Raw genomic sequence first — 23,552 nt, 5'->3', positions numbered from 1 at the left:
ATGGTCTAGTGTTATTGGTATAGGTATTTCGGGCCATGCTAGTCTTATTTGTATTGTGGGTGACATCGTGTTAAATATTGAGCTAGTGGATTATTGGCGTATATGTTTGTACCTATTTTACATTGTCATGTTGGGATTATTTGTGGGGTCCAATTCATTGTTTTAACTAACATGGTGAGATAGGTGATGAGCAGTGCGATGGCATTGGCTGAGGTGTTGCATTGATGATGGTTATAGTGCATAGCATGTTAAATACTATTTATGGTGTCAAACAAAGCACATCGAAGTTGGTCTTGTGTCAATCTTAGTAATTCGTTTGATTTCATGCCTTATTTTGGCTTAGGTCAAGCGTTACATTTGTATGAGTAATGCATATAGATGTGTATCACATCCATAGGCCATGAAAATATATGAAAATAAATATCAACCAATATACACGCAAGTGTGCTTGGCACTAAGGTTGTTTTCGTAAACGCAAAGGCCCTATTTTGGATGTTCAAGCTATTATTGCTTCCGAGGGTCGAACTTGAAAATACAATATTTAAATAACCACGTAAGAAATAGAACCACGAGAGGAGAGAGAGAGAGAGAGAGATTGCACCCAATGCTTTTGTCTTTTTGTTATGTCATTACATTTGATTTTCTTCTTCCTTTCTCTTATGCTTGAATTAAGGCCTATGAGTGATTGTTACATGGAATCATAAGCGTATGTCTCTATACTTTAATGTTTCAAATATCATACATGTTAAATTCATATGGTTTCTAGATGGATCGCCTCCCCCTCTTTGGGTATAGCCTAGATGCACCTTTCTCAGATACCTCTTGACAAGACATCACCAATGATATTAATTTGCTTCACATAGGTCACACATGGCTATTTTAGTCAAAGCTTCCCACAAAGCTTCAATTCTACAAGACAACTTCTTGAGACCTACAAAGGATGGTTTCATCAAGAAGCCTGGCTATCCCCGTGCAATGAAGCTTGCCAATGCTTAGCTCAAGGTGTCTTCCCATCACATCTGGATAGCAAAGGACCTACCACAAGAGGCACAGATATGCCAACTACACAAGACTGAGCGCTACCTATTTGAATGACTAGCGTACTCTACAAGGTACAAGGAAGTAACCTCCTGAACATACAGAATAATTTGGTTTAAGAAACCCTTTGGATTTGGCATTAAGTATAATCTCTCTCTCTCTCTCTCTCTCTCTCTCTCTCTCTCTCTCTATATATATATATATATATATATATATTTGAGTAGATTTGGTAGCTCTAAATGAGTGCTGCTTATTTGCAGAGGTGGCGAAAAGGATGGACAACGGACAGAAGGAAGCTTCACCCAAGCACAGAGAAAAAAGTGATGAATGATACTCAAGAAAGTGAGCGTGAACTGCTTTGTGAGCATCAGGAAACTCACTTAACTCATTGGAGCTGAGAGTGATGTTCTACATTTCTTTTTTGTTGTGTAGTACAGTTCTTAAGAATATAACAATTATTCATGCCAAAAATATAACAGACTTGAATAGTGATGTTTCAATTAGCCTTCATTGCAACAGCATTAATAAATGTTCTAGATCCGCCAACTACACTGGGTTAGTTCACTTGCATTAATGACTCACTAGGGAAAAATCTTATGCAACTTCATAAGACTGAATACAAGGCACAAGCTCTTGCCTGTTTTAAACAGGCCAGGCACAGATTGCTACCATCATCCATGCAAAGCATTTAGCCACCAATGACTCCCAACCAATGGAGTAAAACAGCAATGATCAGCATCACTATGGCCAAAACCAAGCCCGACCTTCCCAGAAGATGGTTTTTCCCTTTCCTTGCAACGTCCACTAGTCTCTGAGCTCTGTCAGCCCACTTCATCTGCATGTAAAAGAAAGATTAAAGTATTAACATATTGCAGAACAAACTCAAGCTTTGGAGGCATGGCAAACAGTCATGTGATCCTCATACCAAGCTAGAAAACAGAAAAAAGAGCCAACTCTACCATCTTCTCGAGGTCATCTGGGCTCAAGTTAGTCATAGCTGTCTGAGCTCTCTCTGCTTCCTCCCGTGACAGTTTGAAGCCCATTTGCTCACCCATACTTACCATGCTCTCAGGTGTCATGTTTTGCAACATTGAAGCCATCATCTGTCATTCAGTTGTAAAATCAGAGTAAATAAATGTCCATCAACTAATGCATGAGCCATGTATCAAATGAATACGCTCATAAAACTTATTAGGTAAGGTCTACCTGCTTCATAGCTGGATCCTTCATACGCTGCCGCATTTGTTCTTGCATCTCGGAACTGATCTGTGGGAGATTCAGACCCGACACATGATTCGAGCTTGTAGAACCCTGGGCAAAACCAGAATCCTGATCTGGTTCTGTGCTAGACCTTGAAGACAGCAAGTCTCGATTCAAAGATGATGTTGACGTAGAAGGTCCGGACACATTGACCACACCTTGCTTTTGAAAAGATGACATCATGTCAAACATTCTCTGCATGTCAGCTGCTGACATCTGCTTGGCCATATCTGACGCCAACTTGGCCATGTCAGGGGTCATTTGACCACCACTCAAAGATGCTATCTGCTCCGGATTCAGATTGCTCATCATTGAGTACATGCTTCTGTATTATCCCAAATACAACAGAGGAAGAGGTCAGAGACAGCCTAAAAGGCAACCTTTGTGGGATAAGGACATTCTGCTACAGCAGTGTTACCTAATCATTTCTGGATTCTGCTTCAAGCTGTCAATGGTCTGAGAAAACTCAGTTGTATTAGATAGGACCGGTGTTTGCCGCTCAACTCCAGATGGCTGTGGTGGACTCTGGTCTTGCTCACGTCTATCAGAGTCAGCAATTGCTGCGGTCAATCTCTCTGCCTCCACATCACTAATGTCTTCTATAATAGGCCCTATAGGACACATCTCACAGAGTGATTTATGGAGCAACAACTGCATCTTATCTTATAAACATAATGGTCATAAACTCATTGACCTCTTACCGCTTGCGCTTGGGGCATATGATTCCTCCTCTCCAACTTCTCCTTGATTTTCAAACTGATCTTTAAGTTGCCTGTGAACCTTTCACCATGTTAAGAGAGGACTCAAGAGCAAACAGCACTATTCATATCATCCCCAAACGTCTATGGAAACACACAAACTGGAAGTATACCTCAATGCTTCTTTGACTGTTTCATCATCTGAAGCAACTTTTGCAGCTCTGCTCAAATCCTTGAAAGCTAACTACTCAAAACAGTAATAAAGATCGGAAGTTAGATTACAGTTGGTCTCTATAATCATCTCATTCTGAATATCCAACCCCTCTTCTCAATGTCTCCCCAAAATGCAAGCGTCCTTTTTTTCTTTTGTTGCTTGATCAGTGTCAGAAATATACTAGAATACCCTCAAAAACCAGCACTAACATAAAAATATCAGTTTCCAAGGCCCGACATTGCACTTATACAGACCCAGAGACAAGCAAATAAAGGTACTTACTCTCAGCTTTCCTAGCTCTTTGTATGCTTGACCTCTCCGATACAGAGCCTTCAGATTGTTTGCATCGCCCTCTAAAACCTGATATAGAAGGTAAGACGTCAGTTTGAAGTCCATTAAGATACCACCTGCCATTTCAGATGCTACCATCAAAAGACAAAAAGAGAACCTCTGTGCCTTCTGCTACTGTTTTGTCAAACTCTCCTGTCTTCAAATAACACGACATCAGATTTAGTGAGCAGGCCAGCCGCAAAGTAGCTGCTTCTAATGTTGGCATCTTTGACAGGTTCTGCTTGGCCTGTTAAGCAGAATCAAAAGAGAAGATTTCATGAGAAGGCTTTCACAGTCCTTACATATGGTCTCTACTGTTGTCTAAGCTTAATCTTGATCCAAAAAGCCAGAAAAAGAATCCTTTACATAAACCAATGTGCACGTACTCGATGATATTTTTCTACTGCCTCACTGTATTTCCCAATTCCATGCAGTTGGTTTCCCTGCCAATAGAATTACGAATATTTACCAAGAGTAATTTTGGCTTAGTAAACAAATACAGGTCAACCCTCTTCATCATAGACAAATGTGAAGCCAGCAAATCCTGGCTCCATCCAGTTATCATACGCATGGGGCACAACAAATGAGCATGCCTACTCACTTGATTCTTCAAAGTTAGGGCTCCCCGGAGCTCGTATGTTTGGTGTGCATCCGCTTGTACCCTCATTGCTGCTATTTCTTCTGGAGATGCATGTGCTAGTCGGGAGCTCATTTCTGCCATATCTTCAGGCCGTAAGTGTTTCATCTGTTCCGCAGCAAAGCGTAAATCATCTGCTTTTAGATTCTTCATACTCTCTGTGGCCATGCGGATCAGATCTGGGTTGCTCATCATCTGCCAAAACCGGGGGAAAAACTCAACTTAGCACTTAAATTGAATGTTGAAAGCTTGCAAATGAGAATGGATACAGATAGGCCACCCTCACAGACTACAGTTGTCAATTATTGTGAACTCTACTAAAAGTCTAAAACCCACCAGCCAACACTAAGAAATTAAGTTCCAGTAAACAAGGTCAGACTTTAAAAGAACCATATAACCACCGAAAAGAGTAAACGTGCAGACCAATTACTCTTGAAGCCATGCTGAACTGCATGCACAAATATAACCGCTTGGTTTAAGGTGTGTTTATTGATATTTGTAGCTTGAAGACAAAAACAAAAACAACATAGCCTCAATCAACCATGCACCCTAAGATCATGCTGCAAAGTTGGCCCAGAACTTCCACTTTCATAAGCATACGTAAGAGTGCATCAGACATAAACCCCCACACTACCTGGGCCGAATCCCATCAACCAATTCGTGGTCAATTTTTGTACCTCTTTCCCGGTTATTGCACTTCATATGACAACCGAACATATAGAGACATTCGTGCTTTCTCTATAGCTACTGCTAAGCACATCATGTCACACGCATCAGTCCCTAATGACCACTCAGCTGTTTGTGTCATAAGATAGGGAGATAGTTTAGCAATTCCAAACTAAAATTTCTTTGACAGCGGGAGTGTTTTCCTTGAAGGCGACCACCAAAATTCCATATCGCTCTAGCTATCAAGCTCTCAGTGAAGTACTACGACCTGGGTTTACCTATGTGGTTGTTTAAGACTTGCCCCTTACTTTCTGACTGTGTAGATGTCAAATCCCCACGGATCCCCTCGTGATCGATCTTGGTTCGAACTCGAATCTTGCAAACAAACGAACAAACAAGCAAGGGGGTACAGGCCTGACTCACCTCCCAACCATGACAGCCGTGGGCAAGCCCACGGTCTTAGCTGTCCCCATCGAGCCACGAGCTGAGCTAACTAGGTTGACGTACCGACCAATCTCCTCCTCGCGACGTCCCATACCGCCACGAAGCTGCCCTCGCGGGCCTGACGTTCCGTCGAAGAAGCTTCGAGAGCTACTTTGAACTCTTGGAAATCTGATTTTGATACAAACTCGTCAAAAAGATCGGCATCAGTGCCTTCCGTAGCCGGCAAGCCTTCGAGTTCCACGAGGGGCTCCAACTCTGATTCTTGGGTCGACATCGTGAAGAGGGTACGTGGAGAGAAAATTCGATCTTTGCACAATGAAAGTGCGAGCGAACTCGAGAGCTTGAGAGCTTGAAAACTTGAGAGCTCGAGAGATGTGTGGCAAGAAGCCCACGTGAGGGGGTTTATAAAGGTTTCCCAAAAGCCAAAAAATCTCGAAAAGCTAGGCTTAGCTTTTGCTTTAGCTTTTGTGTTTTTTTTTTTCATGAATATATATATATATATATATTCTAAAGTCTTAAAAAAATTAAACACTTTTAAACCTTGGAAACCTTAGGGACCCTCGACTTTTGTAAAAATAATAATAATAATAAGTAAAACAAAAAAGCAAAGCGCCGAATCGAGCTGGACGCACACGCTCGCTGTTTTGCTTTTTTTTTTTTCCAGGTCCCGTCTGAAATAACGCCGTTGCCACCCCGCCGGACGGTTGCCGTCGCCACCTGTGTGTCTGCCTGGTCCTTCGCGCCAGCCTGCGCCGCCTGGGCCAGCCCGCATAGGCGTGGCCACAAAGCGGCATAAGCCTAGGCGCCTGCCTCGCTGGGCCTGGGCGCCCGCTTGGCCTGGCTGGGCGTTACCTAGCTGGCTACGCAGCCTGGCTGGGCCGCCTAGTCATGCAGTGCTTAGGCCGCATGGTTACGCAGTTGCCTACACGACCCTGGGCGCCCGCCAGCAGGGGCTCTTTCGACCAGCATGCACACCCGCCAGCAACACTCCAATCAAGCAGTTCTCTCGCTCTCTCTCTCTCTTGCGCCAAAAAGCAAAGAAAATCAACATGCTTTTTTTTTCTTTTTTCTGTTTCCTCTCATGCGACTGCACAAACACATGCCTCTTCTTTGCAAACGCAATCAACCCTTCTAAACCTACCATCTCCCCATCAACATGGGTGTCTTTGATGAAGAAAAAACACATACAAAATCTGAAAACTGCAATATGCACAGAAAAACAGCAAGCTTTTTAACACATACCGTTCTTCGACCTCTTCTTCTCTACCTACCGACTTGCTCGTTCACGAGGTATGCTCTGATACCACTGTCAAATCCCCACGGATCCCCTCGTGATCGATCTTGGTTCGAACTCGAATCCTGCAAACAAACGAACAAACAAACAAACAAACAAGCAAGGGGGTGCAGGCCTGACTCACCTCCCAACCATGACAGCCGTGGGCAAGCCCACAGTCTTGGCTGTCCCCATCGAGCCACGAGCTGAGCTAACTAGGTTGACGTACCGACCAATCTCCTCCTCGCGACGTCCCATACCGCCACACGAAGCTGCCCTCGCGGGCCTCGAGACTGTTGCCGGCCTCGGCTGCATAAAGCAGGTGCACGTCTGCACTAGATCCAGGCTCCAAGACCATAGAGCTCTCACAAACTCGCGAGACTCTCTATATTATAATAACTAACCTTGGCCACCCTTTTATAGGCTCTTGGCCGGTCATCGAGCGTCCACACTTGGCCGCCCGTCCGTCCATACTTGGGTGCCCGCCCGTTAGTATATCCCTAACTCAGCTCGTCAATCAGCCTGCCTAGTTCCAAGCTTCCCCAAGCCTCGAAACTAGTCTTGCATGCGTATAGCACACGGTAGATACCCACTATGCACATGACAGTAGATGGCCTTAAACTCCTGAATCGTTAAATTTACACTTGCATGGATGTGTATACAGATGTATATACAGGGCTGTGTCACAACCTGGTAACACAATATGGACACTTTTCTTCTTCTTCTTCTTCTTCTTTTAGAAGGTGCAAGTGCACTTAGAAACACACGCACACACACCACTACACACACACACACACGTGTGTGTGTGTGTGTGTGTGTATCATTTACAAGATGCATCAACACAATGCTGCCAGCTGGATGTGTGTGTGTGTGTGTGTGTGTGTGTGTGGGTTTACTAAGCAGGATGTACTCATTTTGCAGGTTGATATTGAGAAAGCTTTTGATTCTGTGCATTGGGACTATATAGCTATGACTATGAGCTATCTTGGTTTCGGTGCAAAGTGGCAAAATATTGTGTATTGGCTCTATAATGACAGTGATGCTTCTTTGATTTTGAGCTCTTCTCTATCAGATTCTTGGAAATTGGGACGTTCAGTTCGCCAGGGTTGTCCGCTTAGTTTCTTGTTGTTTGCTATTGCCACACATCCTTTTCTTTGCTACTTGGATTTTTTGCAAGCTACTGATGAATTGCATGGCTTACAGCTTCCTGCTGGGCATACTTTCCTGGCTCAGGCTTATGCTGATGATTCTTTTTTTATGTCCAAGAATACGCAACAAGATCTTCAGAGATTAATGGAGGCTTTGGAACTTTTTGGTCTGGCTGCTGGTTTGAAAGTAAACTTCCGTAAGTCTACCTTGCTTGCGCTTAATGTACAGCAATGGCATCATGTATTGTGGCCCGGTGGAATACCTCCTGGTGGACATATCGTTCGTCATTTGGGTTACCCTTTGGGTTGGCAGCTGTCATCTTCACAAATGATTCAATGGGTTATGCTAAAATTGAATCGCAAAATTGATTATTGGCAGCTTTCCACTTGGCCTCTTCATGTACGTCTCAGGATAGTGCAGGCTATTGTAATGGCTTACATACAGTTCTTTCTTCCATTGATTATGTGGAGGAAAGCTGATATAGATCGGTTTATGTCTCTGGCAATGGCAATTGTGTGGAAAACTCAACATCGTAAAAAGGGTCTTCGTCTTTTGTCAATGCCAAAGATGTGTTCTCCAAAGATACATGGTGGCTTGAACATATTGAATATTCATTTTCATGTGCTTGCTCGTAAATCCACTTTGCTGTTGGAATTTGTACAACAGCGCCAGCCATGGGCTATTATGTTGGGTCATATGTGTATGTCTATGTCTTCACCTGCTTTTGGAAAGTGGACTGTTACGTATTGGGATGCAATTTTCAGCCATTTCGATGGAAAGATTGTCGGCTGCCCTCTTTCATCTAAGTTAATTTTTGCCTGGAAACAGATTACGCAATATCTTTTTTGAAATCCCAGGCTTAATGCGCAATCTTCTTCGCTTCGCCTTGAGAGTATTCATTGGTCGAAGGCTTTTGATGTACCCTTGGCTCTACGTGAGCCTAGGAAGGCATATTTCCTTTCAAAGAAAGGAGTTTATCTTATTGATGATGTTTTGGATGCTGGTGGCCATGTGCTTTCTTTTGTGGTTGCCGCCAGGAAATTTGGTCTGGGGATGCATTATAGATCAATCTGGCAGCTTATTCGAGAGCTTCTTGCTCCTTTTGAACCAATTGCAGATTTGGATCGTTCTGATCGTTCGGTTGATTGGAGCCTTAAAAGAGAACAACCTGCACAAGGCCCTTTATCAATGGCTAAACTTTCGGTTCATTCGATATCTCATTTCTTGTTGCCTGCCTCTTGGGTTCAAGAACATGCGAATCAGATTTGGCATCTTCATAAAAGTCAGGCTTGGTGGAAACAGCGGCTTCATTCTCTTTGGAAATGCAGTCTTCCTTTGAAAAGTAGACTTTTTTTATGGAGATGCTTGATTGGAGTCTTGCCAGTCGGCCTTTTCTTGGCTAGGCGACTTTTGGCACCTTCAACTTGTCATAGTTGTGGTGCTTCTCAAGAGACAGTCTTTCATCTTTTGTGGAGTTGTCCTCTCATCAGGACTTTATTGGATCGGATTGCTGCACGTTTGAGAGCCCGCTTCCGACAGGCACCCTTTGGGAAATACTTTTGGATCTTCGGTCTTCTCCCTTCACCCCTTAGATCCTATAAAGTCTTCTTTGATTGGGTTCGCTATTGGGCTTTATGGACTACCTGGGAGTCTCGCAACAGGATAGTTTTTGCTCGGCCTCATTTGGATGCTTACTCATTCTTCCGTTCCTCTCTTCAGCAATCTTTATATGACTGTCTCTCTCTTCATGAGATTAACTCATCTCTGTATGCTCTTTTTACAGATTGTTTTTAGATGTTTAACTATGTTCACACTGAACATAGTGAACACTCTAGTAGTCTCCCTTGTATATGGTCTTTTTGGTGGGTTTTCCTCGTTTTGAGGTTTCCCACCTGTAATTAATGACATGAAGCTTTACAAAAAAAAAAAAAAAAGTGTGTGTGGGTTTGAATTTGCGACCTCTGACTAAGAAACCTAACACCCTTAACCAACTGGGCTAGCACTTCATGGCAGTTATGGACACTTCTCTGATACAAATATCTGCTTAATAGGAGCTGAGCTGAAGTTCCTTCAATAAAGGGGGAAACACCCTTATTATAAATACGGGCACAATAAGCAGACACACTGAAACAAGCCTTCATAAGGGCTGTGGCATGGGTACTTAGCTTATCTTCAAGAAAACAACAATTTCACACGTAAAACCTTGAGAAAATCTGAAAATAAACAAAAGAGAGAGAGTAGAGAGAGAAGGCACCACACTAGGGGTCAAAATAGCATTGGGCCGACCCCCCCCCCTCCCCCCTCAGAGTTATATTAGATAAAACTCCTTGGAGGCGTCTTGAGTACAAGTTCTTAGAGCTAGAGAGCTCTCTCAACAATGAGAGAATAGCTGAATTTATAGTTCTTGCCCAAAAGCACTTGAGAAAACTCACTTATAGTCAAAAAAACATCTTTTTAATAATAAAAGCTCTTCTCATTTTAGTTTTTAAAAAGCGTTTAGTGTTGTTCAATATCAAAGCAGCTCCTTTTGGATACAACTTGGACAACATACTCAATTCCCTACAGTGGAATATAAACCTTGAGCATTCTCCTTTGTTCTTGGTTCCTTGGATGACAAAATACATCCCCGTGGCATCCATAGCTGAATAATTCTTGAATTTGACAAGTTACTTTCTAGTAACCTTGCCATGCAATCCCCTTCTTTCCTTATGAAAGACAATCTGCTTTGGTTGAAGAACTTCCTCTAGCTCTTCAACTTCTGGTGGATCCTCATTCAGTAGTTCTGAAGGTTCGGGACCTAAAAGCATTGTGAATCCTCCAATGATTGGGTAATGCAAGTTTAAAAGCCACATTGTTGATCTTTTCCAATATTTGTAAAGGTCCACAATACCTGTTGGACAACTTAGGATAAACCTTCTCTTTGTCCTTCTTGCGAAGCCTTGCTTTCTCAAACTTCAACAATACCAATCACCTTCCTTGTACTCCACCGCCCTTCTACGCTTATTCGCGGCCTTTTTTTGCTTAGACCTTGACCTCTCTATGGCTGTCCGCACCTATGCAAAAGCTGTATCCAAATCTCTGGCATACTCAGTTGTTACAAAGGTCTCATCCTTAGTTCTTAAAAGTGGTGGTAGTACAACTTTGCCATAAACAACCTTGAACGGTGTTGTTCCTGTGGAACTATGCATTGTATTATTGTAGACAAACTCTACTAGTGGAAGATACTTCTCCCGCTCCGTTTTCTATTCTGCCACATAGCACGTTGACAAATCAAAGATGGCTGACTTTGCTATCTCACTCTGGCCATCCATCGGTGGATGATACGAGGAAGAAAAATCCAATTTCGTCCCCATATTAAACAATGCTCTCCAAAACCAACTAGTGGTCCTGAGATCTCATCACCAACGATAGACTTGGGCATTCCATGATGTAAAACTCATTGCCATGTGGTCTGCCTTATACTGGAATGAAATGTGCTTGCTTATTGAACCTGTCCATAATGGTTCAAATACCATCATTCCCAAACTTTAACTTCGACAAGTCAAAAATGAAGTCCATCACTATACTTTCCCATGGCCTCTCTGCCATAGGTAGAGGCATATAAGCAATCCTGGAGTCTTTCGATGATTATACTTAACCTTTTGACAAGTCAAACATTCGGACACATACTTGTCAATATCCTTCTTTGATGATCCATCTTCACCATGAAATCAGCCCAAAGCAAATAATGCTTACATGAAGTAAAAGCATGAATCACGGCTAGAAGTTTTTTCTCATAAACCTGAAAGTGTTTCTCGACATGTTGCAACCTTCGGCTCTCAAAGGCATTGCCCCTATACAATCTCCACTTGCATCACATTCCACCACAAAAGGTTTCACTAGGTCTGGAATGACCAATACCGGTCCAATAGTAAGCTTCTGCTTCAATAAGTTGAAAGCGTGTCTCTGACACTCACCCCATCTAAATACTGCTTTCTTCTTGATCAAATCATGCAATGGAGTAACAATGGTGCAAAGCTTCTAATAAACCTCCTATAATAGGAGCATAAAACCCCAAGAAATTGTGCACCTCAAGTACAAATTTCAATTCTGGCCAATTCTTGATGGCCTCAAGCTTTGCTGGATCCATCCGCATTGCTTTCTTAGACACTATATGTCGAAGGTAATGTATTTCTTCTAAGAAAAACTCACTCTTCTTTCCATTAATGAACAATTCGTGCTCTTGTAACTCCTGAAATACCTTAGCTAAATGCTTTCTTTGGTCTTGAAAAACACAATGATGTCATCAAAGAAAGTGCCTGCATACTTCCGATGTGGTCTAAATATCTGATCCACCATGTGGTTGAAGGTAGCTAGAGCATTTGTGAGTCCAAAAGGCATCACTAAATACTCATACAATCCAAAAGTGGTGCAGAAGACAGTCTTGTGAATATCTTGTGGCTGGATCCAAATCTGATGATGGCCACTCTTCAAGTCAATCCGATTAAAGAATGCCACACCTTCCAACTAATCCAATCATCAACTCTCGGTATAGGAAATTGATTCTTGATTGTAATCCAGCTTTGTAATCCACGCACATGCAGAATGAGCCGTTCTTTGACTGCACTAGAAGTACTGGAGAACAAAAGGGTGAAGAACTAGGCTATAGGGTGTTTTGCTCGAAGGGGACCATCAAATACTTTGGCTTATGTAAATGGAGTCAAATTACATATAGCTCTAGCTACCAAACTCTCAATGAAGTAATACAACCTAGGTTTATACCTATGTGGTTATTTGAGGCTAGCCCCTTGTTGATGGCCTTTAACTCCTCTTTGGGCACACTAGGAATCATTGAGTTCACGCACTTACATGGATGTGTATACAGATGTCACCATTTGGCCACCCAATTGGTTCACCTGTGCTTTCTCATCATGTATGTACATTGGACTGGTGTCCATGGCAATTGTATATGCCGGGGATTGATGCCACTCATGTGATACTCTGGACTTGGCTTTCCGTTGGAACTTACGCCTCTGTGTACATGCCCGAAAATGCCTGGTGGATTGGTGTTCCATTGGGTTTGATACTTTGTGTACTTGCCTAGAGCACGTCTATTTTGGTATAGTCTCATGAACGGAGATTGTCCATACCAATTGTCATGTGCATCATAGATGCCATGGACATTCTCAGGGCTAGATCCAGAAAAGGCAACCAGATAAAGAGTATGAACCCAGTAGAAGAACCAAGATGATGGAGCACAGAGCACAGAGCACCTTTGCAGTGTAGACTAAAGCAAGGCTTGGAGAAGAACCAAAGGGATGCTGTCCGCTGCTCACAGAACCACTCGGCTAAATTAGAGGACATGGGCAGCATCAGGCGCATCATAAACAAGTAGTATATCCAGTCGGGCAGCGCTGAATAGTTGGTATGGACATGGAACTGGCCGACCAGCAGTCGGCCAGCATAAAAAGTGTCCAAAGACCCATATAAATAGGGCCAAGTGCTCCATATTGTATTCATTCAATCCCACTAGGGGTTTGGATCCTTACAGGTCCCATAGGGGACAGATTTTGGTGTTAACCACCTTTTTATGAAGGCAGCCCATGGCTGCAGACAAGTACCCTTTTTGTACCATAGTATATACTGAATTTCCAGCACTTCTCTCTCTCTCTCTCTACTCTCTCTCTACCTGCGTTTTTGCATCAGATGGTGCGTTTTTGCATCAAAAGGTTTCCAAGAGTGTTTAGGGCTGAAAGAAGACTCCCCGGAGCTTCCGCGTGTTACATTGGTATCAGAGCATCAGGCTCAGCAAAGCTAAACACTGATTCAGTCCCCGATGATGGTGTACAGGTCCAAGGTACAGGAAAGTACACAGATTCGAAGCCCAAGGCAAGAACATAGATCAGGAAGAACTCCCAAGAGGTTTGTTGGTGGTGTTCCACAGTGCCAGATAGGGATGGCAGTTCCGTGAGCCAGATAGGTTCTCAGGTAACGGTCCCAAGGGAGGTTTATCCTCCAAGGGTGATGTGAGAGTGCCAGACTCAGTTCCAGGAATGAAGACCAAGACGGTGTTCAAAGTCAGGGCAGGAATGGATTGTGGACTAGAGGAAGACCAGATGCATAGATCTTCATCAGAGACAGAGTGGTTTGGAGAACAGACCGGATTTTCAGAGAAAAGGGTTTGCCAGGGATGGATGGATGACAGAGGGACTTCGGGACAGGATTGGGATGATGACAGTCATCCAGGAGCAGGTTGGATTCCCGTCATCAAGTTTAGCAGAGGGGGATGTCATGTGCATCATAGATGCCATGGACATCTCAGGGCTAGATCCAAAAAAGGCAACCAGATAAAGAGTATGAACCCAGTAGAAGAACCAAGATGATGGAGCACAGAGCACAGAGCACCTTTGCAGTGTAGACTAAAGCAAGGCTTGGAGAAGAACCAAAGGGATGCTGTCGGCTGCTCACAGAACCACTCGGCTGAATCAGAGGACATGGGCAGCATCAGGCGCATCATAAACAAGTAGTATATCCAGTCGGGCAGCGCTGAATAGTTGGTATGGACATGGAACTAGCCAACCAGCAGTCGGCCAGCATAAAAAGTGTCCAAAGACCCATATAAATAGGGCCAAGTGCTCCATATTGTATTCATTCAATCCCACTAGGGGTTTGGATCCTTAGAGGTCCCATAGGGGACAGATTTTGGTGTTAACCACCTTTTTATGAAGGCAGCCCATGGCTGCAGACAAGTACCCTTTTTGTACCATAGTATATACTGAATTTCCAGCACTTCTCTCTCTCTCTCTACTCTCTCTCTACCTGCGTTTTTGCATCAGATGGTGAGTTTTTGCATCAAAAGGTTTCCAAGAGTGTTTAGGGCTGAAAGAAGACTCCCCAGAGCTTCCGCGTGTTACACCAATGCTGCATTGCATAGCATCTTTATGTGCTTGCTTGGAATTAAAATTGCATGCTGTTTTCATGCTTGCTTGACCAATGTGTAGTTCCGGGTAAGGGGACGCCCGCCCACGAGCCGTGCATGTGAAACTGTCTGCTGACATGGTTATGTGGCATGTGACAAGTGGTAAGTATTGGTCATAAACCTAGCCTTAGGAGTTAACACTAATTTATAAGTGAGTGTGTACACACTTCAATAAGTTTTGGGTGATCAAAACTCACTTATAAATTATGACCAAACCAGTGTTCACACACACTGATGTCTCGAGGTGGACAAAACCCAATGTCCACCGCCCAGACCTTATCCCCTTTGTACAAAGGGAGTAACCAACCATGTGTCCTCTCTAGCTTGCTCCACAAAGCACCTGCCTACCACCCAGAGTAGACAACTCACCACCTCACTCCTCCTCTCTCTAGAGATAGGCGCCTCCTTCATGAGGGCATTTGGGCTGTATTTTCTGCACTTTCTCCTTCCCAACTCCATATCCAAGCTTGCAAAGGTGTTTCCCAAGCTTCCAAGAGTGTTTATGGGTGCTAATCACTCTCCTACACACTCCCAATGACTGAAATTCAGCAAAACAACTCTCTTTATTGCTGTAATTTCTAGTCTTTTTTCTGAAAACCCTAATTTCAGCCCTCCTTTCTCAAGTTAAACCATAGAGAAAACTTTCCCAAGGTTCCCTTCATCCTCTAGAAGACTTTTGTCACGAAAAAATGCGACAAATCGAAGATCTCATGTGAGGATTACTGTTATTACTTAGTATTTCATCCACTATCTGTGTATTTAAGACTGAAACTGAAAGTAGACTTGAACACAGATGTTTGATTGATTGATTGAAATTGTGATACAACAGGCTCCTTATATAGGAGTTCAAGAGACACGAATGAAAAGACACATCCCATGACCAATAGTCATGACTCTAGGCGAAGAGACACATCCCTTGGACGAATAGCTGCAACCATTGGATGAAGAGTTGCAACCCTAGAGTGAAGGGGTGTGACCAGTCGTCGAAGGAGTGTGGCTCTTGATGAAGAGGCATGTCTCTAGAGCGAATAGTCGTGACCTTCTGAGTGTAGGGGTCCTCTGTAATCATGTCACTTCAATATCTGTAATCATAAGGAGACTGTGTATAATGAACTAAGTCACAATCGTGACATTCCCTTACATTTAAAATAAAACCCATGTGATTAAATGAGAGTCGGTCGTCTGCCAAAGAATTCTTGGAGGAGTTGAGGATATTGTTGCATTTCTTCATCTGTCTGCCAAGTAGAATCTGACTCATCCAAGTCCATCCACTTAACAAGAAATTCTGTAGTAATCTTCCGTCTTGTTTCTTTCTGACGAACGTCAAGAATCTTCTCAGGAACAAGAATAATATGATCATCTTCAATCTCAGGAACATAAGAAGATAACTCCGGAATAGATGAATCGCCTTGTATGTACTCCTTGAGCCAAGAGATGTGAAATGTCGGATGAATTTTTCCCCAAGATGGTGGAAGATCCAACTTATAACTGACAACTGAAATCTTCTTTATAACTTTAAATGGACCATAGAAACGCGGTCGCAACTTCGGAAAGACTGACTTTACTGTCTTATATCGATGCGGTGCAACATAAAGCAAAACCAAGTCACCTTCGTGAAACTCAGTATGCCTTCTGTGCTTATTCGCATACTTCTGATATTTCTGCTGAACATGAACCAGTCTGTCTCGAACTTGCACAAGAATATCTTGCATTTCTTGAATCAACTGATCTGCTAATGCCACCTTGTGTTGAAGAACAAAGTTTGTAGGCAGAAGCGGAGTGTGACCATATGCTGCTTGAAAAGGAGTCATTCCAGTGACTGAATGCGGAGAATTATTGTAAGCAAACTCCACAAGAGGCAAATATTCTTCCCAAGAAGCTAATCTTGTCTGAATATAATGTCTAAGCATTTCTTCCAAAATTTGATTTACCCGTTTTGTCTGTCCATCTGTCTGAGGATGATAAGCAGAACTGAACAAGAGATTCGTACCAAGAGATTTGAATAGGGAAGTCCAAAAATGTCCAGTAAACTTCGGATCTCTGTCAGAAACAATAGATCTTGGCAATCCATGAATTCTGAAAATATGTTGTACGAACAACGCTGCAAGATCTGGAGCAGAAACTGTCTTCTTGCAAGGAATAAAATGTGCCATTTTGGAAAACCGATCAACCACTACTAAAATTTGAGCATTGCCTTTCTGCGAACGCGGCAAAGTGGTGATGAAATCCATGCTTATGCTTTCCCATCTTTCTTGAGGAACTGGCAAAGGTTGAGACAATCCTTGAGGAAGTTGTCGTGAAGCTTTCATAATTTGACAAGAGTGACAAGCTTTAACAAACTTAATAGCATCCTGTTGCATCTGAGGCCAAAAGTATGTTGCTGATAACAGACGATATGTCTTGTTAATTCCAGGATGAGCTGCAAAGGGTACTTCATGATGCTCTTGAATAAGGAGTTTCCGCAAAGATGCATTGTGAGGAACACAAATGCGATCTAAGTAATAAAGTAAATCATCTGCAATTGTATATGCGGCAAACATATTCATTTCTGCAACAGTAGGATGAAGAGATTTGAGAGCTCGAAAGACATCTCCAAAGTCTCTATCTGTCAAATACTCATGCTTAAAACATGCAAGAATCTCCATCTGCACATTTGAGATAGCAAAGTTCGTAGCTCGAGGCATGCGGCTCAAAGCATCTGCTACCACATTCTGTAATCCAGGAACATAGAGTATCGCCATGTGAAAATTCGCCAAAAATTCAACCCATCGTCCTTGACGAGGATTCATCACTGGCTGAGTAAAGATGTAGGTCAAAGACTTATGATCTGTCTTAACCACTGAATCTGCACCAAGAAGATAATGCTTCCACGTTCTATAAGCATGAACAATTGCCAAAAATTCCTTGTCATAAACGGGATATCGCATTTGAATAGCCGAAAATTTATGACTTTCAAAAGCAATAACACGATCATTCTGCATGAGAACGCCTCCAGATGCTCTATCCGAAGCATCGGTCATGACGTCAAACGGCTGAGTTGGATCCGCAATAGCCAAAACAAGCGTAGTTGTCAACGCATGCTTAAGATCATTAAAGGACTTTTCAGCTTCAAGTGACCATTGCAATTTATCTAACTTTGTAAGGGCCGTCAAAGGAGCAGCAATATCTGAGAACTTGTGAACCTTGGTGTGGTAAAAATTTGCTAATCCCAAGAAAGATCGCACATCTGAAATTGTAAGTGGCAAAGGCCAATTAACAATGACCTTTATTTTCTTAGGATCAACTGCAATACCATGTCCAGAGATGATGTGTCCAAGATATTCCACATGATCTTTGAAAAACTGACTCTTCTTCTTGTTGATGTACAAGACATTCGTACGGAGTACGTCGAAGACAATCTGCAAATGCTGCTTGTGATCTGCTAAAGTCTTACTGAAGACCAAAATGTCATCCAGATAAACGATGACAAACTTATCCAAGTAAGGACCAAAGATGTCATTCATCAAAGTCATGAAAGTGGCTGGGGCATTGGTTAACCCAAAAGGAATGACCAAAAATTCATAATGTCCATACTTTGTTCTGAAAGCTGTCTTATACTCGTCTCCAATTCGAATCCTGCTTTGATGATAGCCTGACTTCAGATCAATCTTCGAAAATACCTTCGCACCAAGCAACTGATCAAAGAGCTCATCGATGCGAGGCAATGGAAACTTATTCTTGATTGTCTGCTTATTAAGGGCACGATAATCAATGCAAAGTCGCATAGATCCATCCTTCTTCTTGACCAATAAAACTGGAGCACCAAAAGGACTTTTGCTTGGACGTATATGACCTTTATCCAACAACTCTGCCAATTGTCTCTGAATTTCTTGAGATTCTGAATAAGAAACTCGATAAGGAGCTCGAACTGGCGGTGGTTGTCCAGGGATTAGATCAATCATATGATCTACAGAACGTCGAGGAGGCAATGTCGTTGGCGGCTCGTCAGGAAATAAATCCTTATAAGGTTGAAAGAAGGGCTGTTGTAAATAAGAAATATCTGATGGCGAGGATTCCGATTGATCAACTGTATTGTCTTCTGCTTCTCGCAACATAACTAAGGCAGAAGTGCTGTCGCGTTTACGCACATGTTCTGGATGTGAAGCTGAAAGAAGAGTCTGTCCCAGTTATTTCTGCTTCTGCCATAACTTCAGTAATGAAAAATCATCTTTCTGCGTACTTGGTTTTTGCAAAGCAAGTGAATGAAGTTGAAACTGATTTGTCTACACTAGACGAAGGTAGAAAAGCTTTCTTGGATACGTTCAAAGACTGTTTTTCAGAGTCTTTACCAGGAGAGTTACCCCCCTAGAGGATCATGCCATAGATCTTATTCCAGGGTCTAGTCCGCCCAATAGGCCACCGTACAGGGTTAGTGCAGCCCAGCAGAAAGAGATTATGACACAGGTTAATGAGCTGTTAGAGAAGGGACTAATTCAGCCCAGTAGTTCCCCGTTTTGTTCACCTGCGTTACTAGTACAGAAGAAAGACGGTTCATGGCGAATGTGTATTGACTACAGAGCCTTGAACAAGAACACGATCAAGAATAGATTTCCGATTCCGCGCATAGATGATATTCTTGACCGTTTGCAAGGAGCAGAAATGTTTAGCAGGAAAGATTTGAAGAGTGGTTACCATCAAATTAGAATCACACCCGAGGATGTGCACAAGACTGCATTTCGCACTACATTTGGTCTCTATGAGTTCTTAGTCATGCCCTTTGGATTGACAAATGCTCCTGCCACATTTGACAGAATGATGGACAGAATTTTCCGTCCTTACAAAAGCTTTGTGGGCACATTCTTTGATGGCATGATAGTCTATTCAAAGAGTGAAGAGGAGCACAGAGACCATCTGACAGCAGTCTTTAATGAGCTGAAACGCAATAGATTGCTCATTAATGGCAAGAAGAGTGAATTCTTTCTGGAAGAAATTCACTTCCTTGGGCACATTGTATCAAAGGATGGTGTCAGAATGGATCCTGCTAAGATTGAAGCAATCGTTTCATGGCCAGATTTACAGACTGTGCATGATGTTCGCAGTTTTCTTGGCCTATGCTCTTACTACCGCAGATTTGTAAGGCATTTTGCAGAGATTGCTTCACCGTTACATGCGCTTGAAAAGAAGGCCATTAAATGGCAATGGACAGATAAAGAGAAATCAGCATTTAGATGCCTGAAACAGAAAATGACTACAGATCCTGTGTTGATATTGCCAGATCTGTCTAAGTCATTTGTTGTGCAGTGTGATGCATGTGGGAACAGCATTGGTGCTGTCTTGATGCAGAATGGCCGAGTCGTGGCATATAAGAGTAGAATACTCTCTGACACTGAGAAGAACTATCAGATTTATGAGAAAGAGCTGCTAGCTGTGATCCATGCACTTACCAGTTGGAAGCACTATTTGCTTGGTGCTGATTTTGTTGTGCAAACGGATCATCAGACGCTCAGATACTTTCTCACACAGGCAAAGTTGTCAGAGAAACACATGCGCTGGGCAAATTTTCTGTCAATGTTCCATTTTCAGATAGTGCATGTGGAAGGCAAGAAGAATGTGGTTGCAGATGCAGTGTCTCGCAAACCACAAGTGTCAGCTGTTTCTATTTCTTATCACCAGGAATTGGATGATATGAAAGAGCAGTATGCCAGTGATGAAGATTTTTCCAAAATTTATGAGCAGCTGATGAATAATCAACATCATGATCACTATGTTCTGAAAGACGGCTTTCTCATGATGCATGGAAAGCTATGTGTGACTAAGCAGTTAAGGCCGAAAGTAATGCTAGAAAGTCATGCTCCACCGTATGCTGGACATCGAGGCATTGATGCTACAGTGAAAGCGATTGAGACTTTCACCTACACTACCCATATACATCCTTAACCTACAGTATCCCTTACTCACCATGGCCAGCACTCTCTGCCAAATCCAAAACTAGTGATTTCCAAGTCATGGCACATGTTAGCCCATGAATATGGAGCATGTGATAAGGACTAACAATTGACCAGGATCATAGTCCATGATCTTAAGCATGCTAACCAAAACTTTACAAAAGTAAACCAAAGCATATATGGTTACACTACATACTTGGTAATGCCTTGTAGTGATCATTAATAACGTTTGTAATTTGATGTAAGATACTTGCTGGGGACATGCAAGCCTCGAGGAATGCAGTCTTCATTCATGAAATTTCAGAATTAAATAAGGACTATTCCATAGGACCTTAAGTCAGCTCTCACACTTCGGGTCTTCGAAGGTTAACAGTGCCAACTACGTCAAAATAGTAGGTAATTGTGATTAAGAGCCCTCATTAATGTAGCAATGGAAGACTATGGGAATGAAAACCTTGAGATAGTACAGCTGCCTGATTAGAGTTGGGTTGTATATAACAAAGGTTTGGAGTGGCAAGATGTGACCTTGGCAGGCAAACAGTGATAGTAAGGGTTCAGGATGAACAAGATGATCTTGGCATACAAACTGCTGGAGGAAAGATAAAGCTTAGAGTAAAAACACTTACAATGCAACTTTTGGGACGGCCAACAAGAAATCCCACCCTTGAAAAGCAAAAAAAAAAGGGCATAAGTGCTTGGATTGGATGTGCACAAAGTGTGGAGAGTTGGGTTCAAGACTGTTCATGTCGTGATTGTTGGACCTCCACTCGGACTATAAGGATTAAAACTGTAGGACTGTGATACAAACCCTCATTAGCAAGATCTAATGACAATGCCCAGGTTTTGCTGATCCACATTCGTACATTAATTGAGGATACTCATTTCAATTGCAAAATCCTAGCCAAGACGATGACTTGGACCTTGTTCTGGGCAACACCGGAGAACACATCCTCCAGGTGATGCCTTACCAAATCAAGAAAACCATGGGTCTTTTGTGGTGGTAGGATTAACTGAGTCGGGAAAGGTTCTCCACGGTGGGAAAGATATCCCAATAAACAGGTATTTGCTTGAAGACTCCATTTCTGCGTGGATCAGATATCCATAGGATTTTCCAATCAGGGGAGGTTGCCCATGGTGGAATGACTGAGCAACGGTGGCAAAGGCAGGAACGTTTGCAAACAGGAATGCCGATATGCACCAAAGATGGTTCCATGGCCGTATAGTGACAAACAGGAAAAGCGCAGAAAAGAGGGCTTGGCAAAGGCTTACCTGTTGTTGCATTCGCATGAATTCGTCGGGCGGAATCCGGCTCATCTGCTCCTGAGCGAGCCTGATCATCTCCGGATCCATCATGTTTGCAGGCTCCTGTGTTGCGTGGGGAAAACCGTGCTCTGAGGGGTCGATTTGTGAGCAAAGCACGAAGGGTTTAAACTTGCAGATGGAGATACGAGATCCAGTTGACCGACTGGCCGGGCCCTGTGCGCAGGAGACACTCTCACCAAGGTCAGAAAGCCTGTGCGGTCTGCGGAAGAGGATGGCGGGGGTGGGTTCTGGGTTGCTGTTGTAATTTGTCGGATGCCGGCCCAAGGGTCCTTTTGGGTTTGGTCTTCGCGCTCGGCGGCTAAGGCTTTACGCGTATGTCTTTTCACATGCGGCCGCCGGGCCAACCCTTATCCGTCAACTCCTGACGAAGGCGGACTTTTAAATTGACCATATGCTCCAAATATATTTATTAAAAAATCAAATTATAGATAATGCTTGAAAGTAGGATAATCTATATTTCATACACTATATACAATATCTAGTTGATGTTTTATAAACACATGTATGTATATGCACATGTATTAGTTGACATCTCCTAGATCCTTTCGTAAGTTGTGGGTACGTATGGATCTTTTTCGTTCTTGATACTTGTATATAGAGAAAATACCAAAAAATAGATCCTTTCGCAAGCCGTGGGTACGCATGATCACTATTTTTTCGTTCTTGATACTTGTATATAGAGAAAATACCAAAAATTAAAAGTACTCAACTGTCAACTGTGGAAGCTTCTTTGTCAATAGGGACAATGCAATCTAGCTTACCATCTTAACAATGATGCCGTTCATGCTCATGTACCTTTATTACGGAGAAGAAATGATGATAGGAGATGGTGAAGAAGTGAAACTCCAATTATATTTATAACTACTCTTTCGTTCAAATGCACTTATACGCTCCTCCATGAAGTAACCACAGTTTACCTTAAGTAGAAAAAGAACATTGCAAATACAAAGTGTATAGCTCTATATGTATAGTCTCTATGAGGACATCACTGTAGACGTCTATTATTTTTGCTCTCTCTCTCTCTCTCTCTCTCTCTCTCTCTCTCTCATCCCCTTACATTTCTTTAAACCCCGGACCAACTTGAATTTGATGCTTCAATAAATTTGTGGTAATTTTTGGTTGCAACCTTTGGTAAAATTTCAAGCTTCAATTTGATGCTTTAGTAATTGTATAGCGTTTTATGGTTACTACAACCTTTGGTAAAATTTTAAGCTTCAAGTTGATGCTTTTGTAATTTTTAGGGTTTTATGGTAACAACCTTTGGTCTAGTGCTTGAAAAACTGCAGTTTACAATTGATTTCTCTCAATTGATGAAATATGGCACTACCTCTATTTTCAAGGAACAAAATCATATGTTTTATGTTAGTGAGTTATTAAAACCTTACAGGCATCCATGCAAGTGTTTGTGTGTACAAGTAAGTGTTTTTATTGTTGGACTTTAACATAAGAAGATGTCTACTCACCATCTAGCTCATGGGCCATTGTGTGTGTTTTTGGATTAGTGCTTAATTTTGAGCTTCAATTTTTACCACTTCTCATTGAAAACTATGAGCTCTGATGAAGGCACTAAAACAAACTACGATAAGGAACTTAGGATGGTGGGTTCCTATGTGTAAGAAGTCATAGGTGCACATAACT

At 42.5% G+C, this 23,552-nt stretch overlaps 1 protein-coding gene across 1 annotated transcript; it reads right to left on the bottom strand.

Moving 5' to 3' along the window:
* Positions 1 to 1,478: 1,478 nt before the first annotated feature.
* On the bottom strand, positions 1,479 to 22,230 carry LOC147608176 (outer envelope protein 61-like). Its single transcript, XM_086789537.1, has 11 exons — positions 21,861 to 22,230; positions 4,142 to 4,372; positions 3,927 to 3,983; positions 3,659 to 3,787; positions 3,493 to 3,570; positions 3,170 to 3,240; positions 3,000 to 3,070; positions 2,717 to 2,909; positions 2,245 to 2,623; positions 1,998 to 2,141; positions 1,479 to 1,873 (listed from the first exon to the last, which is right to left on the bottom strand). The coding sequence occupies exons 1-11, from the start codon at positions 21,942 to 21,944 to the stop codon at positions 1,727 to 1,729; spliced, it is 1,584 nt and encodes a 527-aa protein (XP_086645663.1). The 5' UTR covers positions 21,945 to 22,230; the 3' UTR covers positions 1,479 to 1,726.
* Positions 22,231 to 23,552: the final 1,322 nt, after the last annotated feature.

This window comes from Cibotium barometz, chromosome 53 (assembly GCF_041138505.1).
Source record: "Cibotium barometz isolate CiBa-2024 chromosome 53, ASM4113850v1, whole genome shotgun sequence".
Classification (NCBI taxonomy): domain Eukaryota; kingdom Viridiplantae; phylum Streptophyta; class Polypodiopsida; order Cyatheales; family Cibotiaceae; genus Cibotium; species Cibotium barometz.
This window is presented reverse-complemented; position numbering and strand designations above follow the sequence as displayed.

What these genes read in the sequence shown, in the direction of transcription:
- LOC147608176 (XM_086789537.1), bottom strand. Translation starts at nt 21,944, where the DNA reads ATGATGGATCCGGAGATGATCAGGCTCGCTCAGGAGCAGATGAGCCGG. An exon ending in CCCTAACTTTGAAGAATCAA is followed by an intron (nt 3,984 to 4,141) that starts GTGAGTAGGCAT and finishes TTCTATTGGCAG; the next exon opens with GGAAACCAACTGCATGGAAT. An exon ending in CAGTAGAAAAATATCATCGA is followed by an intron (nt 3,788 to 3,926) that starts GTACGTGCACAT and finishes TCTGCTTAACAG; the next exon opens with GCCAAGCAGAACCTGTCAAA.